At 43.4% G+C, this 22,028-nt stretch overlaps 1 protein-coding gene across 3 annotated transcripts in view; it reads right to left on the bottom strand.

Annotated features, from left to right (window-relative positions):
- Positions 1–22,028, bottom strand: part of SLF1 (SMC5/6 complex localization factor 1) — a 557,620-nt gene that overhangs the window by 99,002 nt on the left and 436,590 nt on the right. For all 3 annotated transcript variants that reach the window (XM_085632479.1, XM_085632478.1, XM_085632480.1), the window contains exon 16: positions 147–239. In XM_085632479.1, the coding sequence (XP_085488605.1) occupies positions 147–239 (93 nt within the window). The remainder of the gene's footprint in view (positions 1–146; positions 240–22,028) is intronic.

Genomic DNA, 22,028 nt, shown 5'->3' with positions numbered 1-22,028 from the left:
GAGTAAAAAAGGATCAAAAACAGAACATTTTGCAAGAAAACTCCTTAAAAAAGAAGTGCTGTCCTCTCTAATAATCTATGGCCACGGAACGCCCAGTATCTGGCAGATTTGGCTTTTGAATCTCAGGCACACACCGTGGAACTCACCTTTTACATTAATGTCTGCTCCCGGACTGCTGAGCAGCAGGGCCAATTTCTCCACTTTGTTCTGTTTGCAAGCTCTATGCAGGGCGGTCTCTCCTATCAGAAATAAGGAATACCTTAGATCTGGGGAGGCAAGAGGGTCGCTCAAGAACATAATCAACATCTAGAGAAAATGCAAGATTTGGCTGCGAGTCAGAACAGTAAACAAGGACCACAAATTCTATTTATGCTGTTTAAACAAATATTACTCAATATTGTGACAAAGCCCACTGGAGACATGGTCTATTATAGAGCCAGCATTGATGACATACTTAGCACGCGGATTTAGACCCTTTGTCTGTGTTCCTCTTCTTAGTTTTGTAATTAAAGGCCTGGTTTAGTTTGGTGGACCGGTTACTCCGTTACAAGCTTTACGGGTGTCCTATCTGCCTTATTAGTTGTGCGTTATAGCCTGTGGACCTAGTAATAAAGTAAACGAGATTCCCGTCTCGTTTATGACAGAATAATCCTCAGGCAGAGGCCTAAATTAGGTCCGAATAGGCTCCACATTTTCTCTATTAGGCCCCACATTTTCTCTATTAGGACCTACATTTTTCATCATAATGTGAAAAAGGCATGTATGAATCCAGGAGAACATAAGTCTTGAGACAAGTCAGGTCAAGTTGATGGATACCTCCTGCGTTCATTAGTACCACTCCAATCACTATTTACATTTATTCCTGTAATCACGTTAAACCTACTGCTTTTCTTTTACAGAAAATTGATTGCGTCATTTAAAACGAACATTTCAGGCCAAACACCAATGCCCCCAAATGTTGGACTGTGATTCACAACTTTAGATGAGGTAACAGATGGCTAGGTGTTCCTCAACAGGCTGTCTGACTTCCATACAAAAGCAATGCGAGGCAAGTAAAAGACGATAAGATGTATTTAAATGCTTTTTACTGCCGAAAAGAATGAAACAAGTGGCAGCACGCCCCAGTACGCCTCAACCTGGGGTGCAAACCGATTCTTTCAAAACTATAGCATGTACTCTAGAGGGGTTTGCATTCTTATACATAAAGCATTACCATTTTCCACACACAAAGTGGTTGTGGATTCTAACGGTCGCTATCTCATGGTGGCAGGGACACTGGGCGCCATTCCTATATTATTGATCAACATTTATGCATCAAACACAGATGTCCCGGAGATCTTTACAGATATATCAATGCACATTACTCGTTTACACAGCTCCATTATACTCATGGGCTGAGATTTCAATCTCATGAGTCCAGCATTTGATACGACTGGCCCTGGACACTCCACAAAGCCACGCATGCTAAGCGCACACACAGACCTTATGCAATTCCACTCTTTAGCAGACGCATTGAGACACCCAAATCTCACAGCCAACCTCTCACTGGTACTAAGAGACGTGGTCAGATTTGTGGCACTATCTGGCCTCAAGATAAACTGGTCAAAATCAGAAATCTTCCTGTTGACAGACGCCACACTACAGGCACCCTTAGACTTCCCTCTCCGATGGTGTTTGGATTCCCCTCGATATCTTGGCATGTACTTACACTGGCAAATTTCTGAGTTTGTGCGACTGAACTATGGGCCTGCAGTGGATAAATTGAATACATTGATCGACAAATGGATTAAGCTTCCTTTATCCATGGCCGGTAGAATTGCGATAATAAAAATGGTGGTACTCTCTGGGTTCCTCTATTTGTTCCTCAATAACCCCATTGCCCTTACTACCGTCTTCTTTGATAGCCTCCGAAGCACGTTCCTCCGGCTGATATGGGCAGGTCGACATCTCAGGATTGGTTGGTCCACCTTAATATTACCATATAAGCGAGGGGGTCTCGGAGTCCCAGATTTGTATCTTTATTACCTAGTTGCTCAAGTGCATTTCTCTTACCATTGGTACCACCTGGATGTACGACTCTAATACATTAAACCAGAAAGCTCTCAAATTCATCCTTGTCCGCCAGATACACTGCTACCGATAGGACTGCCCAAGCACATATCAGAGATTTAGACGACAGCAACAACATGTTGAACATGGAAAAAGCTTGAGCACTATATGGGCGCTGAACACCTCTACTCTCCACACATCCAAAAAGCAAATAATCCATGGTTGCCTGTCACAACGGAAGATTGACTAAAAAAACACTCTGCACATGCCATATACAAACAATGGGAGACCTATTTGAAGAGACGTGCCTCCGATCAGTAACATCATTACATGAGGGAAGAAATGTCACCCAAATGGCCAGATTCATTCTATAGAATACACAACGCATTGCGCTTGGTAGTCCCTGCTGCTCCACTTGAACCACCTGACTTCCCACTGTTAACACTGGTAATCACAACTCCAGACTGCACACATTTGGTATCCAGGCTCTACCATGCTGCCATTGGGGGGAAACCCATTCCTGACCGGGGATCGAGGACGGCTTGGGAGCGGAACTTAGGTATCCCTTTGACCGATAAAATGTGGATCTATTGCTGCGAACAAACTAAATTAGTATCCAATAATCATCGAAATAAAGTATTACATTTTAAATACTTGCATCGTTCATATTGCACTCCACAACTACTTTTTAAATTGGATCCCACTAAATCCCACAAATATCATAGATATGCAGCAGAACATGCGGATTTTACACATTTGGCTGGAACTGCGCTCACATACTGAGATATTGGGAGGAGGTGTTCAGCATTCTATCCAAGATGATAGCGATCACTATCGAGCCTTCTCCGCTAGTGGCCCTGCTAGGATACGTCCTTCCACTGCCAAAGGGAGTCAGAAGATACACGGCTATTGCGCTATTACTGGCTAAGCGCCAAGTGTCTCTTCACTGGGGTGCGCCCTCCTATCCTACAACCAAACAGTGGATTAGAGATCTGATCGTTTGTGATACCTCCTAGTGATATATATGTGCTGTGCTGCAACCCCCTGCCTCTAGGCCGAGGAATATTTGGCAACCCCTGAGAGCATATTTACAAACATTCCCATTCGAGAGCAACACCCTTCATGCAGACTTAGATAATCTTTAGGAAATCAGACAAATGCTTCAATTGTACTGAGATTACATTCTGGTTCTCCCTTTTACTGCATACACCAAAGAAATAACACAGCCTGCTGATCACTTCCTTACTACAGGAGCGGGAACAGGTACTTGGAATGCGTTGCTATACAATTTCAATGACACAGGATAGGGTCGAGTGTAAGATCATATATTACAGACATGCAATCACCAGAGATGAACTGAGTAAAACGTAGATACAGCGATGTTTATTAAGTGTGAACTGAAACGGAAGAAATACAAGTGTATTTGTTATATTGTGAGGCTAGTTGTCTTTCTGTTGTTGTTTTTGTATTTTAATAGATACATGCTAAAGAAATCAATAAAAAATGTTTTTTTTAAAGAATGAAGCAAGTGAAAACGTGCAGATGTGTGTGCGTCTTATCACCCCATCTCGCTCCTTAATGCAGAACCCAAAATTCTGGCCAAACTATTGGCTACTCGACTGGTCAAAGTAATCGGAGGCCTAGTTCATCCGGACCATTCCGGCTTTATGCCGCACAGAAACACGGCACTGAATCTCCACAGGGTCCACGGTGTCCTGGGCAGGGCATCCACTATACAAGAACAGGCAATAATCGTCTCCTTAGACGCCACTATGGCGTTTGATACTCTTGAATGGCCATATCTCTTTGCTACACTCACCAAGCTGGGGTTTGGTCCAGGTTTTACACAATGGGTAGGCCTCCTATACCGTGAACCCCTCGCTTACGTGGTGGTTAACAACAAAAAATCAGCTAATTTTCAGCTCAGTCGAGGAACACGTCAAGGGTGCCCCCTTTCTCCTCTTTTGTTTGCTCTTACCCTCGAGCCACTCGCGGCCTGGATTCGGCAGGATCCAGCTATCCGCGGATTGCGCTGGTCCCAGAACTGGGAAGATCGTATCTCCCTTTATGCGGACGATATTCTCTTATATCTTGCCTCCCCAACAAAATCATTGATTGCAGTGTTTGACAACCTGACCATTTTTGGCAGGTATTCCGGTTTCAGTGTGAATTGGCAAAAATCCCTCCTCTATGTCCTCATGGGGGACCCGCCCCAAACACCGCGAGGCTGCCCCTTACAGACAGCAACGGAGGGCTTTAAATACCTAGGGATCTTCGTTTCCCTAGACCGGACACTGCGTTACTCCCGTAATCTTGTCCCGCCGCTGCAAAGACTCAAACAAGACATAGCGAGCTGGAAGGCGCTTCCTCTCTCACTGCTGGGCAAAGCAGCCCTTTTTAAAATGATGTTCCTGCCCCGGTTCCTTTACGCTTTACAGAATTCGCTTGATCCTGTTCCCAACGCTTACTTTAGAGAAATTGAGGGGCTTCAGAGAGATCTGTTTTGGGATGGTAAACCGCAAATTGCTTTACAGAAACTAACCCTCAACTGGTACGACGGTGGAATTAGTCTACAAGACATTAAAAAATATTACTGGGCAGCACACCCGGCGGCCATAAACCATGGTAGCTACGGTTGTTTCGACGACCCTGGCTATGCTATGGATCGATGGCTCTTCCCCAGGGGGACCTTCAACCGGGTGCTATATTCTAAACCAGGAAGGTATCCCCTTACGGGCCCTACCAGCCACTCTGCTGCTGTGTGGCATGCGGCCAATAAGTCACTAGGATGGGAGACGAAGCTCACACTGGTTACCCCGCTGTGGGACTCCCAACGGCTGGGAGACCTCTGGAAATCGAAAGGATTTGATAAGTGGGAACTCATCGGGATCTCACGTGTCCAGGACCTCTGGGATAAAATCATTTGCTACTTTGCAACATCAATATGAACTAGTGGACTCGGAGCGCTTTCGTTACACACAGGCGCGTCACGCACTTCGATAGCTCCTTCCTGTTGGGTCCTCCCCCTTGATGCATCCCCCTTAGAGGACAGATTACTCGACGGCCATTTACCAGAGAAAACCATCTCCCTAATATATAAAAAATTAATATATACCATGGAGAACCCCCTCCATGCATTACGAGAAAAATGGACAAATGACGGTATTTTAATTGACGATGAGGAGTGGCAGGAGGCAGTGTCCTTCCCGAGAGTAGTTGCAATCTCTGCATGCCTGCGACTGATACAACTTAAAATTCTGCACAGGGTTTACGTGACGGGGCCCCAACTGCTACGCATGGGAGTGGCTGGGGGGGGGGGGGGGGGGGGAGGGGGGATAACTGGAAGAAAGACCTCGATTGGTGCATGTGCAGGGAGAAAACAGTATATATTGCCCTGGGTTGCCCCAGGAAATGGACCAGAGTCTGGGCCCCATGGAATACCTACAGGGGAGATATTTGTAGCCCACCCCGAGCAGCGGACCATGATACGGTCTCTTCCCCATGACTTCCAACAGGGAAAATTGTTAATTGATGATCGCTGTTTGTCTCCCCTATCAACACATTTACCTAATCCTTCGTACTGCATGTAAATGACAATAACTTAATAAAAAGAATTATAAAAAAAAAAGAAAACGTGCAGATGTGGATTTTCCGTCTAGTGCATGACGTACAACTTGTGCATAAAACACAGAGCGGAAACTTGGCTCGAAGTTTGTGCTCTAAAGTGTCAAAGCTGGCACTTTGTGATACACAACAGAAGTGCATTCTGCCTTGTCAAAACGAACCACTGCAACCTAATTTAATTTCACGAGTCCTAACCGGCATCATCCAGTCTGGAATTTGATTCAAGATGAAAAGAAAGCTTTGCCTAAAAAATAAATGTTCAAGTTGCAAGAGGCAGCGAATTTAACATGTTGCAAATGTTTGGTGCACTCGCTGCAGGATTCAGGTCTCATGTATGTACTCATTTGCATTCTTTAGCACTAAAATGTCGGCTAATGGCCTCTTTATAACCTTGGCTGTAGGGCGTGGACGGTCGTGTGTAACACTGATTACAGCACTTCGTGTAACGAAAACAGGCTTAAGGTAATTGACAGTATTACAGGGACAGTAAGTGGTCGGGCGACTGACGCTGGGGAGGGGGGGGGGGGAAGCACATGATGACCCTGACAATCGCTGATCCACTTGAGTTTGATCCGGGAACTACAGACGAGTTACTAAATCTGAAATATGTGACCTGAGTGTAACGAGCCGCTGTTCTACAGATTACTAGGGGTTTCATCCTCCAGACGTGTGTGGAGTCCAGACATGACGTTTTGTAATGCAGCATTTCCCCCCAGGTCTAGTCATATTCTACCTGCTTATTTTTTTAAACATATTTTTCATGAGCAGACCTAAATACACACTGCTGCAATAGCCAGCTAGCTTTTGTGGCCCCGGCACAGAGCCTTCTTCCTGTCGATTGCCTGGCTACAGTGTTGTAGTGTGAACAAGTTCAAAATCCAAGACAGAATGATTTCTTGCTATAAGTGAATGAGTAGCACGTTACTCGGTGGGAGTGTCATGCATAAACGCATAAGCTGAAGATGGAAGCAGAGCAAACTATTTATTGCAGCAACAGTAGCCTTTCTTTTTTTAACATTGCAAATATAAATACCTGAATGAGATACATAAGTATGCATACAAACTAACATACAAACTCCAGAAAGCACAATGACATTATATTCCCATACTCAATTTTCCTCATTTTCTTCATATAAGCAGACAACCTACAGCAGCGGCCGAGGAGCGAAGAAGACGGAGGAAAAAAGTATAGACACACTTGGGGATACCATGGAACGCTTTTTGATGGGCCCTTGTTACACTTTGTGGGTCACTCTATAGCCCTGTGGGACTGGCAGGAGATTGAATTACAGATTAGGACATGGTACATGTGATTCTAACTGGAGAACTCCATGGGGATGTAACGAGAAAACCCTATGGAACTGGAAGGTTGAGGGAAAGACCTTAACGGAAAGATGAATTTAACCATACTGTCATTAACCTCGGAATCATGAGTTTACTACTGTGAGTTTAGCGATGATGAAGTCTAGGCGACGAGGCATTACGAAACATATGTTGGCTAGAAGCACTGATGAAGAGACCAGAAAAAACATTTTTTAGCTGAAGAACTCTGAATACACTTGGTTTATGAGTGCTCTCAAAATAATTTTTTATAAATTCAATGCTATCACTGTCACACTGTGTTCGGGTGGAGGGAGGGCATGGAACAGATGGGCTATTGGGCCCCCCCCAATCATGGTGGTTGAGGTTGTTTGCCACTGGTGTCTTGAGTTTTGTTCTACTTTAACTCAGCAAATTTGTCCAAGAATAATCTCTTCTACACTTGACTCTCAGGGTGCCGAGGGCAAACAGTCACAGGCTTTTTAGTGAGGTGGTGGTGGTGAGGGAGGTGGGCAAGAGCTCAGAACACACAATCAACCAACAACAGACACAATATTTTCCAGCACAGTTTTACTGTTCTAAATAAAAGAACATACTTTAATCATACACTATTACTTAATACTACAGAGTTTAATTAGGGAAATGAGGTGGGCGAAAATTCCGCTCCACCGTCGGAGTTCGCAGTGTTTTGCCCACTCCACATTCCGCTTGGAACATGGAGTTCTGGCAAAACTCCGCCAGTCCCTGTGTGGCGGAATTTTTTCTTGCATGTGGCTTGCCAACGTTAAGTTAGCGAGAATTTGCGTCCACTAGCATGATTTTCGGGTGCTAGAACGCCTCCCGGTGAGATTTCTCAACTTGGGTGCTCGTGGCAAGTCACTACCGCTCGCATTGAGAAAGCTGCAGCTCGAGTAGAAAAGCTACTCAAGCAGCAGAAAGAAGAAGCATCCTCTGGCACGGTGTATAGTGCAGTTCATGCTGATTTTACAGAGCGGAACAAGCTCCCGCTGCTAATAATCAGCGGGTGGGAACACGATGTGCTGAATTCCATCCGCTCGGGGAACTCAGCGGAATCTCGCAGAGTTTTTATGCAAGTTCGCAGAATTCTACGGAGTGGAACTCCACGAGTTTCACCCACCCATAGAAATGATTAGGGAAATGATTTACATGGTTAAAATCCTGCTTGCAATTCCCGGCGCTACACCCTTCAGTGTTGGCTCAATCCACGGTTGAATGAGATTGTCTTTTACAGAAATTACCTTAAATTTTAAATGAATCACCAAGACGGGGTGTGGCCAAATAACAAACAACTGAATTGCTCTTCCAGTTATTCTGAAGCTAATATAAGCACCATCTGGTGTCCTAGCTTCCACAAATTGAAACCTCTCCTTAAAACAGCTGCCCGCTTGCTCGCCTAAAGAGCTCAACATTAGGGGAAGAATATGTATCCTGAAGCTTTCTTTAGGAACAAGGCACGGATTGAATGGTGACCCAAGAAGGGGCCCTCACAAGTCACTAGGCGAGTTGACCTCCTGGCAAGAGCTCCAGGACCGTGCTCAAGACCCATATGTCAGCCCAGCCTCCACAATATCAGGCACAATGCCGGCTGTGTCCCAGCACATCTTTGAGAACAGTGAATGTGGGTGTGTGTAGTGAGATCACAGAATGCTGGAAGGGCATCCATTCAAATCAGGGAACAAATACTGATTTGGCGATCTGTACGGTGTTCTGCCCGAAAGGATCATCTGGAAGTAAGCGTCGGCCTTCCTTTAGAGACTTTAAGCTTACTCCGGGGACATTAAATTTAGTGCACCTAAGGGGATATCCAGCACAGCTCTAAGCAAGGAATTATCTAAAGCATGCTCCATCAGGTCTCGAACACAGTACACCTTGACAGAACAACCGCCCTCAGAAAGGGTCTAGTTCATACGCACCTGGAACCCAGAAGGCAGGGACTCCGGGAGTGACAATTACAAAACAGAGGGCCATTCCTCAAAGAGTACATAGGTATGTAAGTGTGTGGTATTTCTACAGAGCAAACCTAGCACACGGCCAAAAGTCAAAGAGTGATAGGAGAGGCAGCTAGTATGGCTAGTTTGTGGACTGATAATGCACTGCAATGTAGTGTTCATTAAAGAAGTGAGTTTTCAACTCTTTTCTAAATTGGAGCAGTATTTGGGTGATCTTGAGGGCTATGTGGATGTTGTTTTAGATCCTAGGTCCATAGATGGAAAAGGCCTGTGGCCTTCTTTTTTTCTTCATTACACTTCTTAGCCTGCAGTCTGATGGTGTTCTCGCTGTGGGTGTGCTGATAACCACCAAAAAGTGTTGGATGGCTAAGGCAATCTCACCCGCAGCAAATATGGCTGAGCTGAAGCTGAGAATGCCCCAATACCCAGTACACACCAGTGCTTGCGCACACAAGTAGACTACTTCAACAGGGCCTCCCAGAAATAGTTAGGGTCAATAACAAACATTTGAGGAAAATTCACAAGTCTTCAATAAAAAAAAAACCTTCTTACATATATCTCCCTAGGAAATCAACTCAAAAGGCAAAACCCACTCTGTGTAAACTCACCAACAGGAAAACTGAGATATAAGGAGCTGCGAGGAGCCAAGAACCTACGAGAAGCTCCCAAGAATGAACGAAAGCATGTTGTGACAAAGCACACTGGAGGGAACCTACTACGGAATCTTGTAGACTTTAAGATAACTTCAACCACTGCAGGTGGGCCACGGTGAAACCACAACGCCATGAGGCAGTCTCAACACACTTGTGGAGTGACTAGAACCACCTCAGGTAGACTGAAATTTTATAGAGGTTGCTGAAGACAAATCCCAGTGGTCATAGGGGGAAGAATTGGAATCAAGGGTTTGGTTTGCACTAAAAACTGATTTTCTGGGTCTTCCAGCTTTGAACAGAGAAAGGAAAGGTACTTACAGAGCGAACTGTCAATAAGTTGAGTAATCTGGAAGAGAATGATAGCAACTCACCCCAGCTAAAAACATGACGAATCAAATAGTAAAAGGCCTGCTGCTGATGTCTACCAATCCAAAGTACTCTAATCTGATGTCCCCTCATGCCTTACAGACAACATGGATGAGGCTGAACACGAATGCCATAACATAAGGCAAATTCTCACGAGCCGTCAAAGGACATTTTGACGTTGCAAAAGGACTTGACAAGAAAACTCAAATAAGTCAAGCAGGACATGAATAACCTGGGAGAGAGTGTCCTTCTACTGGAGGAAAAGTATGATGCCTATTAGGAGGAACAAGAAAAGGTATTCGTTCATCAAAAATTACCACCTGGAAAACATGTCCCACAGGAATGATGTAAAGTTAAAAGGAGTTAACAGCGGCACTGAGGGAAAAAATATTGGGCTTCCAACCAAAAACTTTTCAGCACCTTACTGGATAAAACAGACTCTGGAGATATAATGGTGGACAAAACACACAAAACCTCCAGACCTGCGATCACCACCCCAGACATGCTTACCCAAAAGTAAGAAATACAGCTGCTAGATTAAATAAAACGTCACCCATAATAGAAACCCAGTCCTCATTTTCCAGGGCCTCTCCCTATAATGCTACAGAAAAGAAAGTAATTTTGCCTGGTTCTTGACATTCTATGTGCAAAACAGATTACCTACAAGTAGGGACACTCATCTGCCACATGTTTGAATGGTAAAATCGCACTCTACAATATCATTGCTAGAACAAGCCAAAAAGATGCTCCACAAGAACAACCTTAAAGGGAAGGGCACCAGGAGGATCCAGGTCATCCACCTTGCCCCACTCGAGTGACCAACAGCTGGAGGAAAGTTTCAGACAAAAGAGCAAAATCAGGCTGTAAACCCAACATAGCTGTCACAGAGAAAGAACTTAAAGATTTAGTGTACATACAAAGATCTCCGACCCTCTAGGTGCTGACTTAGGGGGTCGGAGACCTTCGTCAATGAAGAAATCCTAAAAGAACCCATAAAGTTAAGCTAGGTCATATATACTTTCGGTCACTAAAAACTAACAAAGCCCTCCGGACGGTTGGCTTTATACCCCTGCGCTACAAAACGTTTGCAAAGCAACCCACCCCAGTCTAAACACATCCATACAACACTTCCAATAATAAATAATGAAACTATAGACACAATTACCCAAGCACAGATAGCAGTGGTTCCAAAACCAGAAGAAATACAAACAATTATTTTAATTTATATAGACTGATATCCTTGCTAAACACAGATATCAAACTTTTTACAGGAAACTTGGCAAGCAGACTGGAGAAACTTTTGCCAGCCTTATTTGAATGGGACTGTTTTGTTTTTTGAGACCGTGATGAAACCAAATCATTGCTATATCTCATAGATAATGTACTTAGAAATAGAAAGAAAACCTGTTGACTTTTGCTTGACACACAAAAGGCATTTGACAGAAACTGATGGTAATTCCTCAAGAAGATTCTGGAAGTAGGCTCTCACTTTAGAGGATGGGTGGCAAATTGTTATAAAAAGTCGACATCGATAATATTGGGCAACAGATGCAAATTGAACTAGTTTATTATAGGCAGAGCCACGAGACAGGTATGCCCTTTCTCTCCCCTGTTATAACATTTTATAGTGGACTCATCGGCAGGATGGATAGGGAAGAGAGAAGACATCCATGGAATCCAAATGGGGAAAGTTAATTACAAATGTGCGATGTATGATGACAATATCATGGTTACAATAAGTTAGCCAGAGGTCTCTACCTTGGCTTTAATCGACATGCTGGAGAGATATGGCAAAGTCTCAGATTTTAAAGAGAACATCACTAAATCTCAAGTACTGAACCATACACTCCTTTGAAACCAGGAGCTAGAACTTAAGAAATGATTCCAGTTTCTATGACTGAAGTTCACTGTCCTGTACTTAGGCTTTCAAGCAGAGGAAATGCTTCATCACATCGTTGATGCAAACTATAGCACATTAATCAGAAGGATCCTGTCAGATTTGCAATCGTGACAGGATAGGATTGCATTGGATGAGTCGCCATAAAGACAACCACACTTCCACTTATACTGTATACATACACAAGACACCTTTTGCCTGTTAAGATGTCTCATCTATGCCTGTCCATAAAAAGCAAAAAAACAAAGAACTGCTGGGCACATTTAAAGGAGACTAAAAATGGAAGGAGCAACTCTTGAAATACGGGACAAAGTTGCAGTTAAAGAAAGGCTTACTACATTCCTATCCTCGTTGACCCCCATCCTACAGCACTCATAATTTGATCCAGCCCAAAAAGATTGTTATTTTGAAATCTGGAGACAGAGAGGCTGGGCAAGAATAGGAGACCTGTTTAAAGGAACAACTCTTGGATCTTTCTTCAATGTACAGTCAGTGTACGATGTTCCAGAAGCAAAAAGGCAGCCGAATTAGGCATTTGGTCTTACACCCCACAAGAAGACCAATGGCCGGCGGACCTCTGCCCATATTTGAACAATGGCTTTTATCAAGAGAAACTGATAAAAACTAACTTTGGCGATCTATTGAAAACCACAGGACATACATGTGGGAACTGGGCAGGAAGCCTTGAGGGAAACAATGGAGAGAGGTCTATACTAAGACATATATCACAGCAAGGACAGCCATTGCACAAGAAATTCTGTATCAACTAATGACAAACTGGTATCACATCCCACAGAAAAGATGGTAGTGGAATAAGCAGCATACAGGGAAATGCTGGTGATGTAACTGTGATGGTGCTGGAGTGAGGTTTTCCCTAAGATTCGTATACCTCCTCCATTTTATCATTTTGAATTAAAATGAATAACTGATTAATATTAATAGTATTAATGGTTTGCTGTGTTTGAATAATCAACATTACTAATTAGAAAATACACGTGGGAATCGCATTTGCATGGCCTGATTGATAAGGGTTTAGTGTGGGAAAAACATTTTAATAGTCACTTCCATGTATTAATTACGTTTTGTGTTTCTTTGCTTAAGTTGACCTTTTTGGAGTGGCCACAAAATGGCTGCCATCCCTATTTTGACGGACATACGAGATACAGAAGTCACTGAGTGAAGTGCGCCTGCGCTAAAAGATGAGCAACAATAACCTCGTCCTGACCCCAGGCAGACTGTACTCGTGAAGGTCACACCGGGGGGAGTGCCAATCCTCAGACAATGGACTTCCTTAAACTAAGAACTGTTATAATTGATGACACCATGGACACAAACCCGTATGGGAACCAAATGCCCTGAATGGACTAGTAACTGTTGCAAATTATTAGTAAATTGAGAATTACATCTAATGAAACATTGAACGCATGAGAATCAGGAAGAATGATCCTGGTTCCACCAATCGGATTTGTTCTAAAACATGTATTGTAACATTTTGTTGTTGATTTTATTATAAAAGAAGTAGACTAGAGAGGGTCAGTAGATACTTGTTGTGCTTTACCAGATTTCCTGACGTTATGCTGACGGAGAGGACGGTGACACTGCTGGACAGCTGCTTGCCAGAGACTCTGACGGACTGATCAGATGCCCAATTAATTTACGAACTGATTGATCGATTTATGGGCATAGAGACGAAAGATCTGAATTTGACATAGAGGATGCTATTTAGCCAGATTAGGTAAATATGCGAATCAAAATATTGAATGCTTTATGACTTTCTTATGCTTTATTTAGATAAACATTTTAATTCATTTAAGAACTGTGTCGGGTTATTATTTGAAGTGTATTGATGTATATTGTTTAGAAGAATTAAGTGTCACTTTTCCCAGCAACTCAGCTGATCCATGGCCTATCCATGGGAGGAATTGCTAGGTTAAAAAGTATTGAGACCCTAGTGAGGTAGGGAGGAATAGGTGAACTTGTTGTTACTCATCAGGTGATTGGTGCATTTTTCCTCCCATTTCCAGCGCATGGAATACAGAAAGGATTCCCCTCTCTCGAGGACCATTGATCTAAAAGTAGAATGAATGATTGGTGTTATGGGCCCCACCAGTGAATGAGTGAATGAATGTGGTTGTTGAAGAAGATCTGTGGTCTGTAACGTAGAAAGGGGATTTTGGTATTCAGCGCTGGAGCAGTTTTTCTGGTAGCAGAATGATGGTTAGCTATTGTCTTGGGTTTAGTGACGATTGCTTATAAATAGCTTATTGATTATTGATTGGTATTGGTTTATGTACTAATTGTAATTGTAATTGTAATTGTAAAATCACTTATATAGCGCATGGCTACCCGTAGGCATCCCAGCGCTCTTGGCAACGGTGACCCTGGGCTAGTCCGATCTACATTCCTACTGCAAGCTAATTTCTGGGGAATAGGAAGGTTTTGAGTTTCTTCCTAAACTGAAGGAAGGTCTGTTCCTGCCTCAAGTTGCATGGGAGGGCATTCCATTCTCTTGCTGCTTGCAGAGAAAAGAGCCGGCCGCCCAAGCGGGCTCGCTTTATCCTGGGAATGATTGCCAGGTTGTGGTCACTCGAGCGGAGATTAAGTTGGGGCTTATAGGGACTTATCATATTTTCCAAAATGGAGGGGCCTTCTCCATGCATGATCTTGTATGTGATGCATAGGGATTTAAATCGCACCCGTTCCTTCACAGGGAGCCAATGGAGTGATCTTAGAGCTGGCTTCGCCGACATATATCGACTAGTTCCAGTCAAAATCCTGGCGGCATAGTTCTGAGCCACTTGTAAGGTTTTAAAAGTGGATGCCGGTGCCCCAAGGTATATAGCATTCCCGTAGTCAATTCGTGATAAAACCAAGGATTGAACTATGGTCTTCTTTGCTTTTTCAGGGAGTTGGGGCAGGATTTTGCGCAGGGATTTGAGTATCCCATGACAAACTGCAGAGGTCTTTCTGGCTTGTGTTTCGAAGGACAACGCGTTGTCGAGCCAGAAGCCTAAACTTTTTATTTCTGGTTTGGGTGGTGGTATGGCACCCAAACAAGTGGGCCAAGCTAGACAGTCGGGGATATCCTGCTTTCCTAAGAGCATCAGCTCGGATTTTCCTCCGTTAAGTCTGAGCTGAGACAAATTCATCCAGTTTACTACCACCTCCAAACAATTAGCCAGATTGTTCGGGGGAGCATCTGTTTGTTGCAAGGAAAACACCAGCTGGGTGTCATCCGCGTAGCTTATTAACTGGATGCCAAACGGAGCAACTAGTTCCGCCAACGGGGCCATGTAGACATTAAACAGTGTGGGGCTAAGGGACGACCCCTGTGGTACCCCACACTGTAACTAACACTCTATGTTGAGTCGCGTCGAGTTATATGTTGTTTGCACGGCTTCTGGGATGTAGGAAGTCGGAAGTTTGTAACAGTTCCGTAGTAGAGCAGAGGTAGGTGCTGCTCTCGGGAAAGACGGAATTGTTGTAGCCCTGTAGGTACACAGGGAAAACGTGTGACAAGTGAAGTTGCACGGCGCATTGTCTGGGTTCGATCCGGCGGCATCGTCGTGTGTTGCCATAAGAAATATTCTCGGTGTGAGAGAAGTGTGTATGATAGCGTAGGTTACCTGTGAAATTTTGGTCTTTAAGTACCAGGAAACCAATTGGCATACCGATAACGCTTATCACTGAAAAGGTAGCAGGTGTTCTCTGAGCTTGTTAGAAAGACAAAGTAGAGGGAAGCGCTACTTTGTTAACGAATGATATATTCTGTAGTAGGGCAGAGGTAAGCGCTGCTCTCGAGAAAGACAGAAGTCTGTGTGAATGATCTACATTTTCCCTGTATGACAGTGTGTGTATGAAAAAGGCATTCTAATTAATGGCAAGACTCTAGTGTTATTTAAATTCTAGAGAAGCGGTTAGTTGATGTTTGACAGAAGGGTGAAGTAGAGGGATGTGCTACTTTATCAACAAAAGTAACGTTTCCGTAGTAGGACAGAGGTAAGCGCTGTTCTCGGGAAAGACGGAATTCTCGTGAGAAAGGTCTTTTGCTGTTCTTTGGTTAGCAAATCAGACAATGGAGATGTTTTAGTGTTGTTACTAACAGAATCGTAAAAGTTGCAATAAGAGTTCAAGGAGCGGTCTTGTAAAGGGGGGGTAGACGAGAGCAGAGCAGAGCTGCTGTGGTGGCTTCTGACGTCAGAACGACCGCGCTGGGATTGGACAGTAGAATGGAGGCGTAAAACGCTCCGGATTGGTGCGTTAAGTGTAAAGCCGCGCTAGGAGTGGAGGAATACAGAGTGACGTAAACGCTCCCTGATTGGAGTGTTAGTGTGAGTCGCGCTGAGATTGGAGGATTGTGATAGTGACGTAGACGCTCCTGATTGGTGCGTTAGTAAGAGTCGCGCTGTGAGTGGACAGAATAGCGGTACCATTGTAAGAAGCCTAAACGGTACACGGAAATCGAGAAAATGTATTACCAACCAACAGAAAAGAAGAAATCATGGTTTGGGAAAAATAAAAGGTGGTTCAAGAAAGATAAAGTAGTTGAGACTAGGGAAGGACAGTTACTTCCTCCACCGAAAACACCCGCATCTACAATGATTGCGAAATATGGGTATCATACTTGTATTTGGCTGGATAATTGGGGAAAATACACCAAGGACGATGGAGTCCTGGCGTTTCCAGAACATGGTTCCTTTAATTTGGCTGTTTTGAGAAATCTCCGAGACAAAATGATGGACTTAGAACCAAGACCTAGACCGACGCAGTTTGAGGCATTGACGGAATGGGAAGACGAAATGCATGAACAAGAAAAGCAGAGAAGTGGTAGGGGTTACCGATACATGTTCGGTAGATCATACGGACATGAGACACATGACGACCGGATGAAAAGATGGCGAAATGCAAGTATGACTGAGGGCATGTTTCCTGTGAGAATGGTAGGAGAGAATGAAGGGAGAAAATGCACTGGGAAAAGGCGTAATGTGGATTTGAGTGGGTATGAAGCGAATGAATCGGAAGATGATGTTCTTGATGAGGTGTTTTACAAAAACCCACCACCGTATCGACCAGAACCAGAAGCATTGTCACCAAGTGCTCCAATGAGAGAAACATTACGAATAATTAAAACAGAGACTATGTCAGCAGAATTAGGGAAAAGTAACTCTGCGAGATAGAAAAACAGACAGAAAGTAGGGTAAATGGTGAGAATTCAGTAGAACTGGCTAAAACTACCCTAGAATTAACCGAGAAAATAAGAGAATTGACCAAAAATCTAGAAGCCGCAACAGTTCTAGTAACGATAGGTCTAGTAATGCCCATATTTGAGAAACAAAAAGATACTGAACATTGTTTGACAGTGCCGTACAGAAGCCAAAATCTAATTGAAAATGCTGAACGGAGTCCAATTGAGAATCCGTGGGGACCGACAATAAATATGTTTGAACCGAGCGTTTCAAATAATCCATTTGTAAATCAAATTTATGCTGAAAGGAGCAGAATGACAGTGGAAACATTATTAGAACCACAAAAGGCCCCAGAACAAAATAATGTAGACAACCCAATAGGGCCTTCTGTAGAAGAATTAAGCAAATGGCTCAGAGAGCTACAGAAAAAGGATCAAGAATCCTAGTCAATAGATGTAGCCAAATTACGAATGGTATTTGAAGAATTAATAGTAGGAACTATCCCTACTGAAAAATTTAAAAACTATCAGGATGAGGAATTGTTGTTTGCAAACGAAATGGGAATAGATTTTGACAAAGTAAAAGCACTGCAAAAATCTAATCGAGTTGATTTCACTGAGAAGGATATAGAGAACATGAATACTACAGGAAGGATAGGTCAAATTAAGGACATAATCAGTTTGTTGAGAAAATGGGGAGATGTGGACAGATGGAGAAGTAAGTGGTGTTGAAGACGTAAAAATATTACAGAAAAGACAGTTTCAGCATTTCCCGTTAGAGAAAAAGAAAAGGTAACGACAGAATACCCCATGAGAGAGATTCCAGGAGGAGGGTATGTACATGTTCCATGGACAAGACAGGACATTTTGTCTTTCACAAATGATTTCCCTCGACTACGCGAAAAGCCCGTTGAGTGGTACCGGCAGGTAGACAGATTTGTAAAACTGTCAAAGGTATTATGGATAGATTTGAATAGTCTATTCGATATAAGAGTACCAGCAGATTTGTGGACAGAATGCAAGCTGATGATAAATTGGCCCACTCAGGAGTATCCTAGGGACCCTAAGACGGGAGCTCCCGACTCAGAAGTAATGAAGAAATATGAGCAGGTTATGGCATTTCTGAAAAATAAGGTACCCCCTAAAGAGACCGATTGGGTAAAAATTGACAGAACCCAACAGGAAAGCAAGGAGTCAGTACATGCATATTATGAGAGGCTAATTCAGGCTTTTAAACAGCTCAGTGGAGATGAGAACCTGAGTGATAAAGATTTGAGTCATTTCGTATACAGATTTGTATATGGTTTACGACCAGAAATTGGTGATATGATAAAGCAACATACAGTTGATTGGCCAAATAAGAAAATAGATGAAGTTTTGAGACATGCAAAATATTTCAGCGATGAGATTGAGGCAAAACAGCGAAAACTGAAAGAAAAGGCAATGTGGGCACAGGTAAAGGTAGCCGAATGACAGGAAGCTCAGTTGGTAGAACAAGCGAACAATCCAGGATTAAGACCAATATTTGGTTCAGGGAAAGGAAAAGGTAATATAGAAGAAGCTAAAAAGAAATTCCCATGTCACAATTGCGGTGAGTTAGGGCATTGGAAATCCGAGTGTAAGAACCCTCCAAATACTAATAATGTAAATCGATCGTTGAATCCACAGGTGCAGAAAGAGGTGGGTGGTCAACTGCAGCAACAGCAGCAGGTGGTTACCTCCCAGAATCAGGTGCCAAAACCACCTTTTCCACAGAACAGAAACTCACAGAAGTATAGTAAGGAATCGGGATTCTACAATGAAGAACAGGTAAATAAACCATCACGCGCTCGCACTGTTTCGCAGTATTGGCTGCAACATGATGAGAGTGATTCAGAAATGGGTTATTGACGGTGCCGAAGGGAGGAAGAAGAGTGCGTACTTGGCGCAACTCTAGAAGTAGACCAGACAGGACCATTTGTAGATGGGAAGATTAATGATGATAACATTACTTTCCTAGTGGACACTGGCGCTACTCGATCTACTGTTAGATCAGTAGATGTTAAGAAACTTCCTCTTTCGGATGAAACAATCCAAGTAGTTGGTGTATCTAACCAACAATTAAAAACATACCTTACAGAACCTGTAAAGGTTAGTATAGGGAAATTTTCTGAAATGCACCGATTTGTGGTGTGTGACACTAGTCCTGTGAACTTGCTAGGTAGGGACTTGTTGTGCAAGATGAATTACACTATATTTTGTACTCCAGATGGAATAGCTTTTGAAACACCAGATGAGGATGTATTGTATAAAATGACCATAGCTAACAGAGAATGTGAGAATATTGGAACATATGCAGTATTTAATCCAGATGAACTGCCCAAAGAATTGAAACTGTCTGTAAAAGCAGAGGTTTAGGATTTCACCGGAGAAGATGTAGGGCTAATGAGAAACGTAGACCCAGTGAAAATTACTGTAAAGGAAGGAGTAAATTATCCGAACATTCCTCAGTATAGATTGACACCTGAAATAATTGAAGGAGTAACTCCAATAATTGAGAAGATGATCAAGCAAGGAATTCTGAGAGAAATAATGAGCAGTCCATGTAACTCACCCATAATGGGCCTGAAAAAGCCAAATGGGAAATTCAGAATAGTGCAAGACCTGAGAAAGGTAAACAAAATCGTTGTACCATGCTGTCCCATTGTACCAAATCCATCAGTGATTTTGTATCAGATTCCCCATGATGCAGAATGGTATACAGTGATTGATTTGTGCCATGCGTTCTTTTCCATCCCATTGCATCACGACAGTCAGCAAATTTTTGCATTTCAGTTTGGAGACCGTATTTTGGCATGGTGCCGAATCCCACAGGGGTATACAGAAAGCCCCTCAATATTTAATCAATTGTTGAAGAAGTCATTGGAAAGTCTGCAAATGCCCGAGAGTTCAGTATTAGTACAGTATATCAAACAACCTCCTTGTCGCGTCGAAAACTCGTGAAGCTTGTGAAGTAGACACTATAGCCTTATTAAATCACCTGGCAGATGGAGGACTAAAAGTGTCCCCAGCCAAACTGCAGTATTGTAAGAAGGAAGTACAGTATTTGGGACATAACATTGAAAAAGGATTGAGGAAAATAACAATAGACAGAATCAGAATCATAAAAGGAATGAGAGCCCCCATGACTCAAAGAGAAGTGAGAATGTTTCTGGGAATAGTAGGGTACTGCCGCCAGTGGATCAGCAACTTTTCGCTGATTGCAAAACCTCTGGTACGGCTAACAAGGAGTGATGTAAAAGATCCCCTTGAATTGAATAAGGAAGAATTAGCAGCATTCAAACGATTGAAAGATGGATTGTGTGAAGCCCCAGCATTAGGTATGCCTGATTATGAAAAAGAATTTGAGTTATATTGCAGTGAAAGAAATGGATGTGCACTTTCTGTGTTAATCCAGAAGCATGGAAGATTGAGGAGACCAATTGCATATTATTCATCGATGCTTGATCCAGTAGCCGTAGGCTTACCTGGTTGTCTGAAAACAGTAGCTGCAACATGTCGAAGTTTGGAGCAGAGTGAAGGAATCGTGATGGGATATCCTTTGAAAGTGTTTGTACCTCATGATGTGGCGATTTTTTTAACAAGGAGTCGTACTCAGTATATGACACATAGTCGGCTGACTAAGTATGAGAAAGTCATATTAGGTGCAACGAATGTGAGCCTTGCGAGATGTGTGAATGTGAATCCAGCAACGTTGTTACCAGATGGTGAGAATGTGGAAGTGAGAGATGAAGCAGATCATGATTGTTTGGATGTGCTTGAGTATAGTACGAAACCGCGACCAGACATAAAAGATGTACCTTTGGCAGAAAATGATTATGTAATGTTTGTTAATGTGTCGTGTTTGAGAACAGAAGAAGGGGTGTTGAGTGCAGCATATGCAGTGTGCACGGTTGCAGAAGTGATGGAAGCATCCTATCTAAAAGGAGTAAAATCTGCTCAAGTAGCAGAATTAGTGGCTCTGACTCGAGCATGCAAAATTGGCAAAGGTGTGAGAGTGACTGTGATAACTGACAGCCAGTATGGCTTCGGAGTTGTCCACGATTTTGGCCAGTTGTGGCTACAAAGAGGTTTCTTAACCTCAAGTGGAACTCCTATAAAGAATGCTGAAGTGGTTGGAAAGTTGATTGAGGCCATACAGCTGCCTAAACAATTGGCTGTGGTGAAATGTGCTGCCCATAACCAAGGGGAGGATTACGTTACTGTCGGCAACAGATATGCCAATGACATGGCACAGTACTGAATGAAATGAAATGAAAATTAGATTTATAAAGCGCTACAGCTGCCCTGAGGCGTCCAGGCGCTGGGACAGATGGGACCCTCTTGAGGTTACTAGCTAAGCATTAAACAGCAGGGTTTTTAGTTGTTTACGGAAAGTGGTCAGGTTGGGGTTGTTTCTTAGCTGCAAAGGGAGTGAGTTCCAGAGTTTGGAGACGTTATACGAGAAGGAGCGTCCTCCTGCTCTAACTCTGCGAGTTCTGGGGATCTCAGCCAGGAATGCTGTGGAAGAGCGGAGGGATTTATTCGGCCTATAGGGAGAAATCAGGGGTCGGTTGATGTCTGGGCCCGTTTCCCAGAAAGTCTGGTGGGCAATGCAGAGCGATTTGAATCTTACTCTGTCCCTGATAGGTAGCCAGTGCAAGGTCCTCAAGCTGGTTCTCACTGAGGTCCTCTGGGGGATGCCCAACAGTGCTCTAGCAGCACAGTTTTGGGTGCGTTGGAGCTTCTGTAGGGTGTAGTCCGGGGCTCCTAGGTATAAGGCGTTATTAAAATCCAAGCGGGATTGGATAAGGCCTTGTATAATTATCTGTTTGGCCTCGAAGCAGAGGAGGGGAAGGACTTTCTTGATCACTCTGAGGAGGCCAAAACAGGTGGCTGAGATCTTAGTGGCCTGTGTGTTAAAGCTCAGAGACTTGTCGAGCCAG

Source organism: Triturus cristatus, chromosome 2_1 (assembly GCF_964204655.1).
Source record: "Triturus cristatus chromosome 2_1, aTriCri1.1, whole genome shotgun sequence".
NCBI lineage: Eukaryota > Metazoa > Chordata > Amphibia > Caudata > Salamandridae > Triturus > Triturus cristatus.
This window is presented reverse-complemented; position numbering and strand designations above follow the sequence as displayed.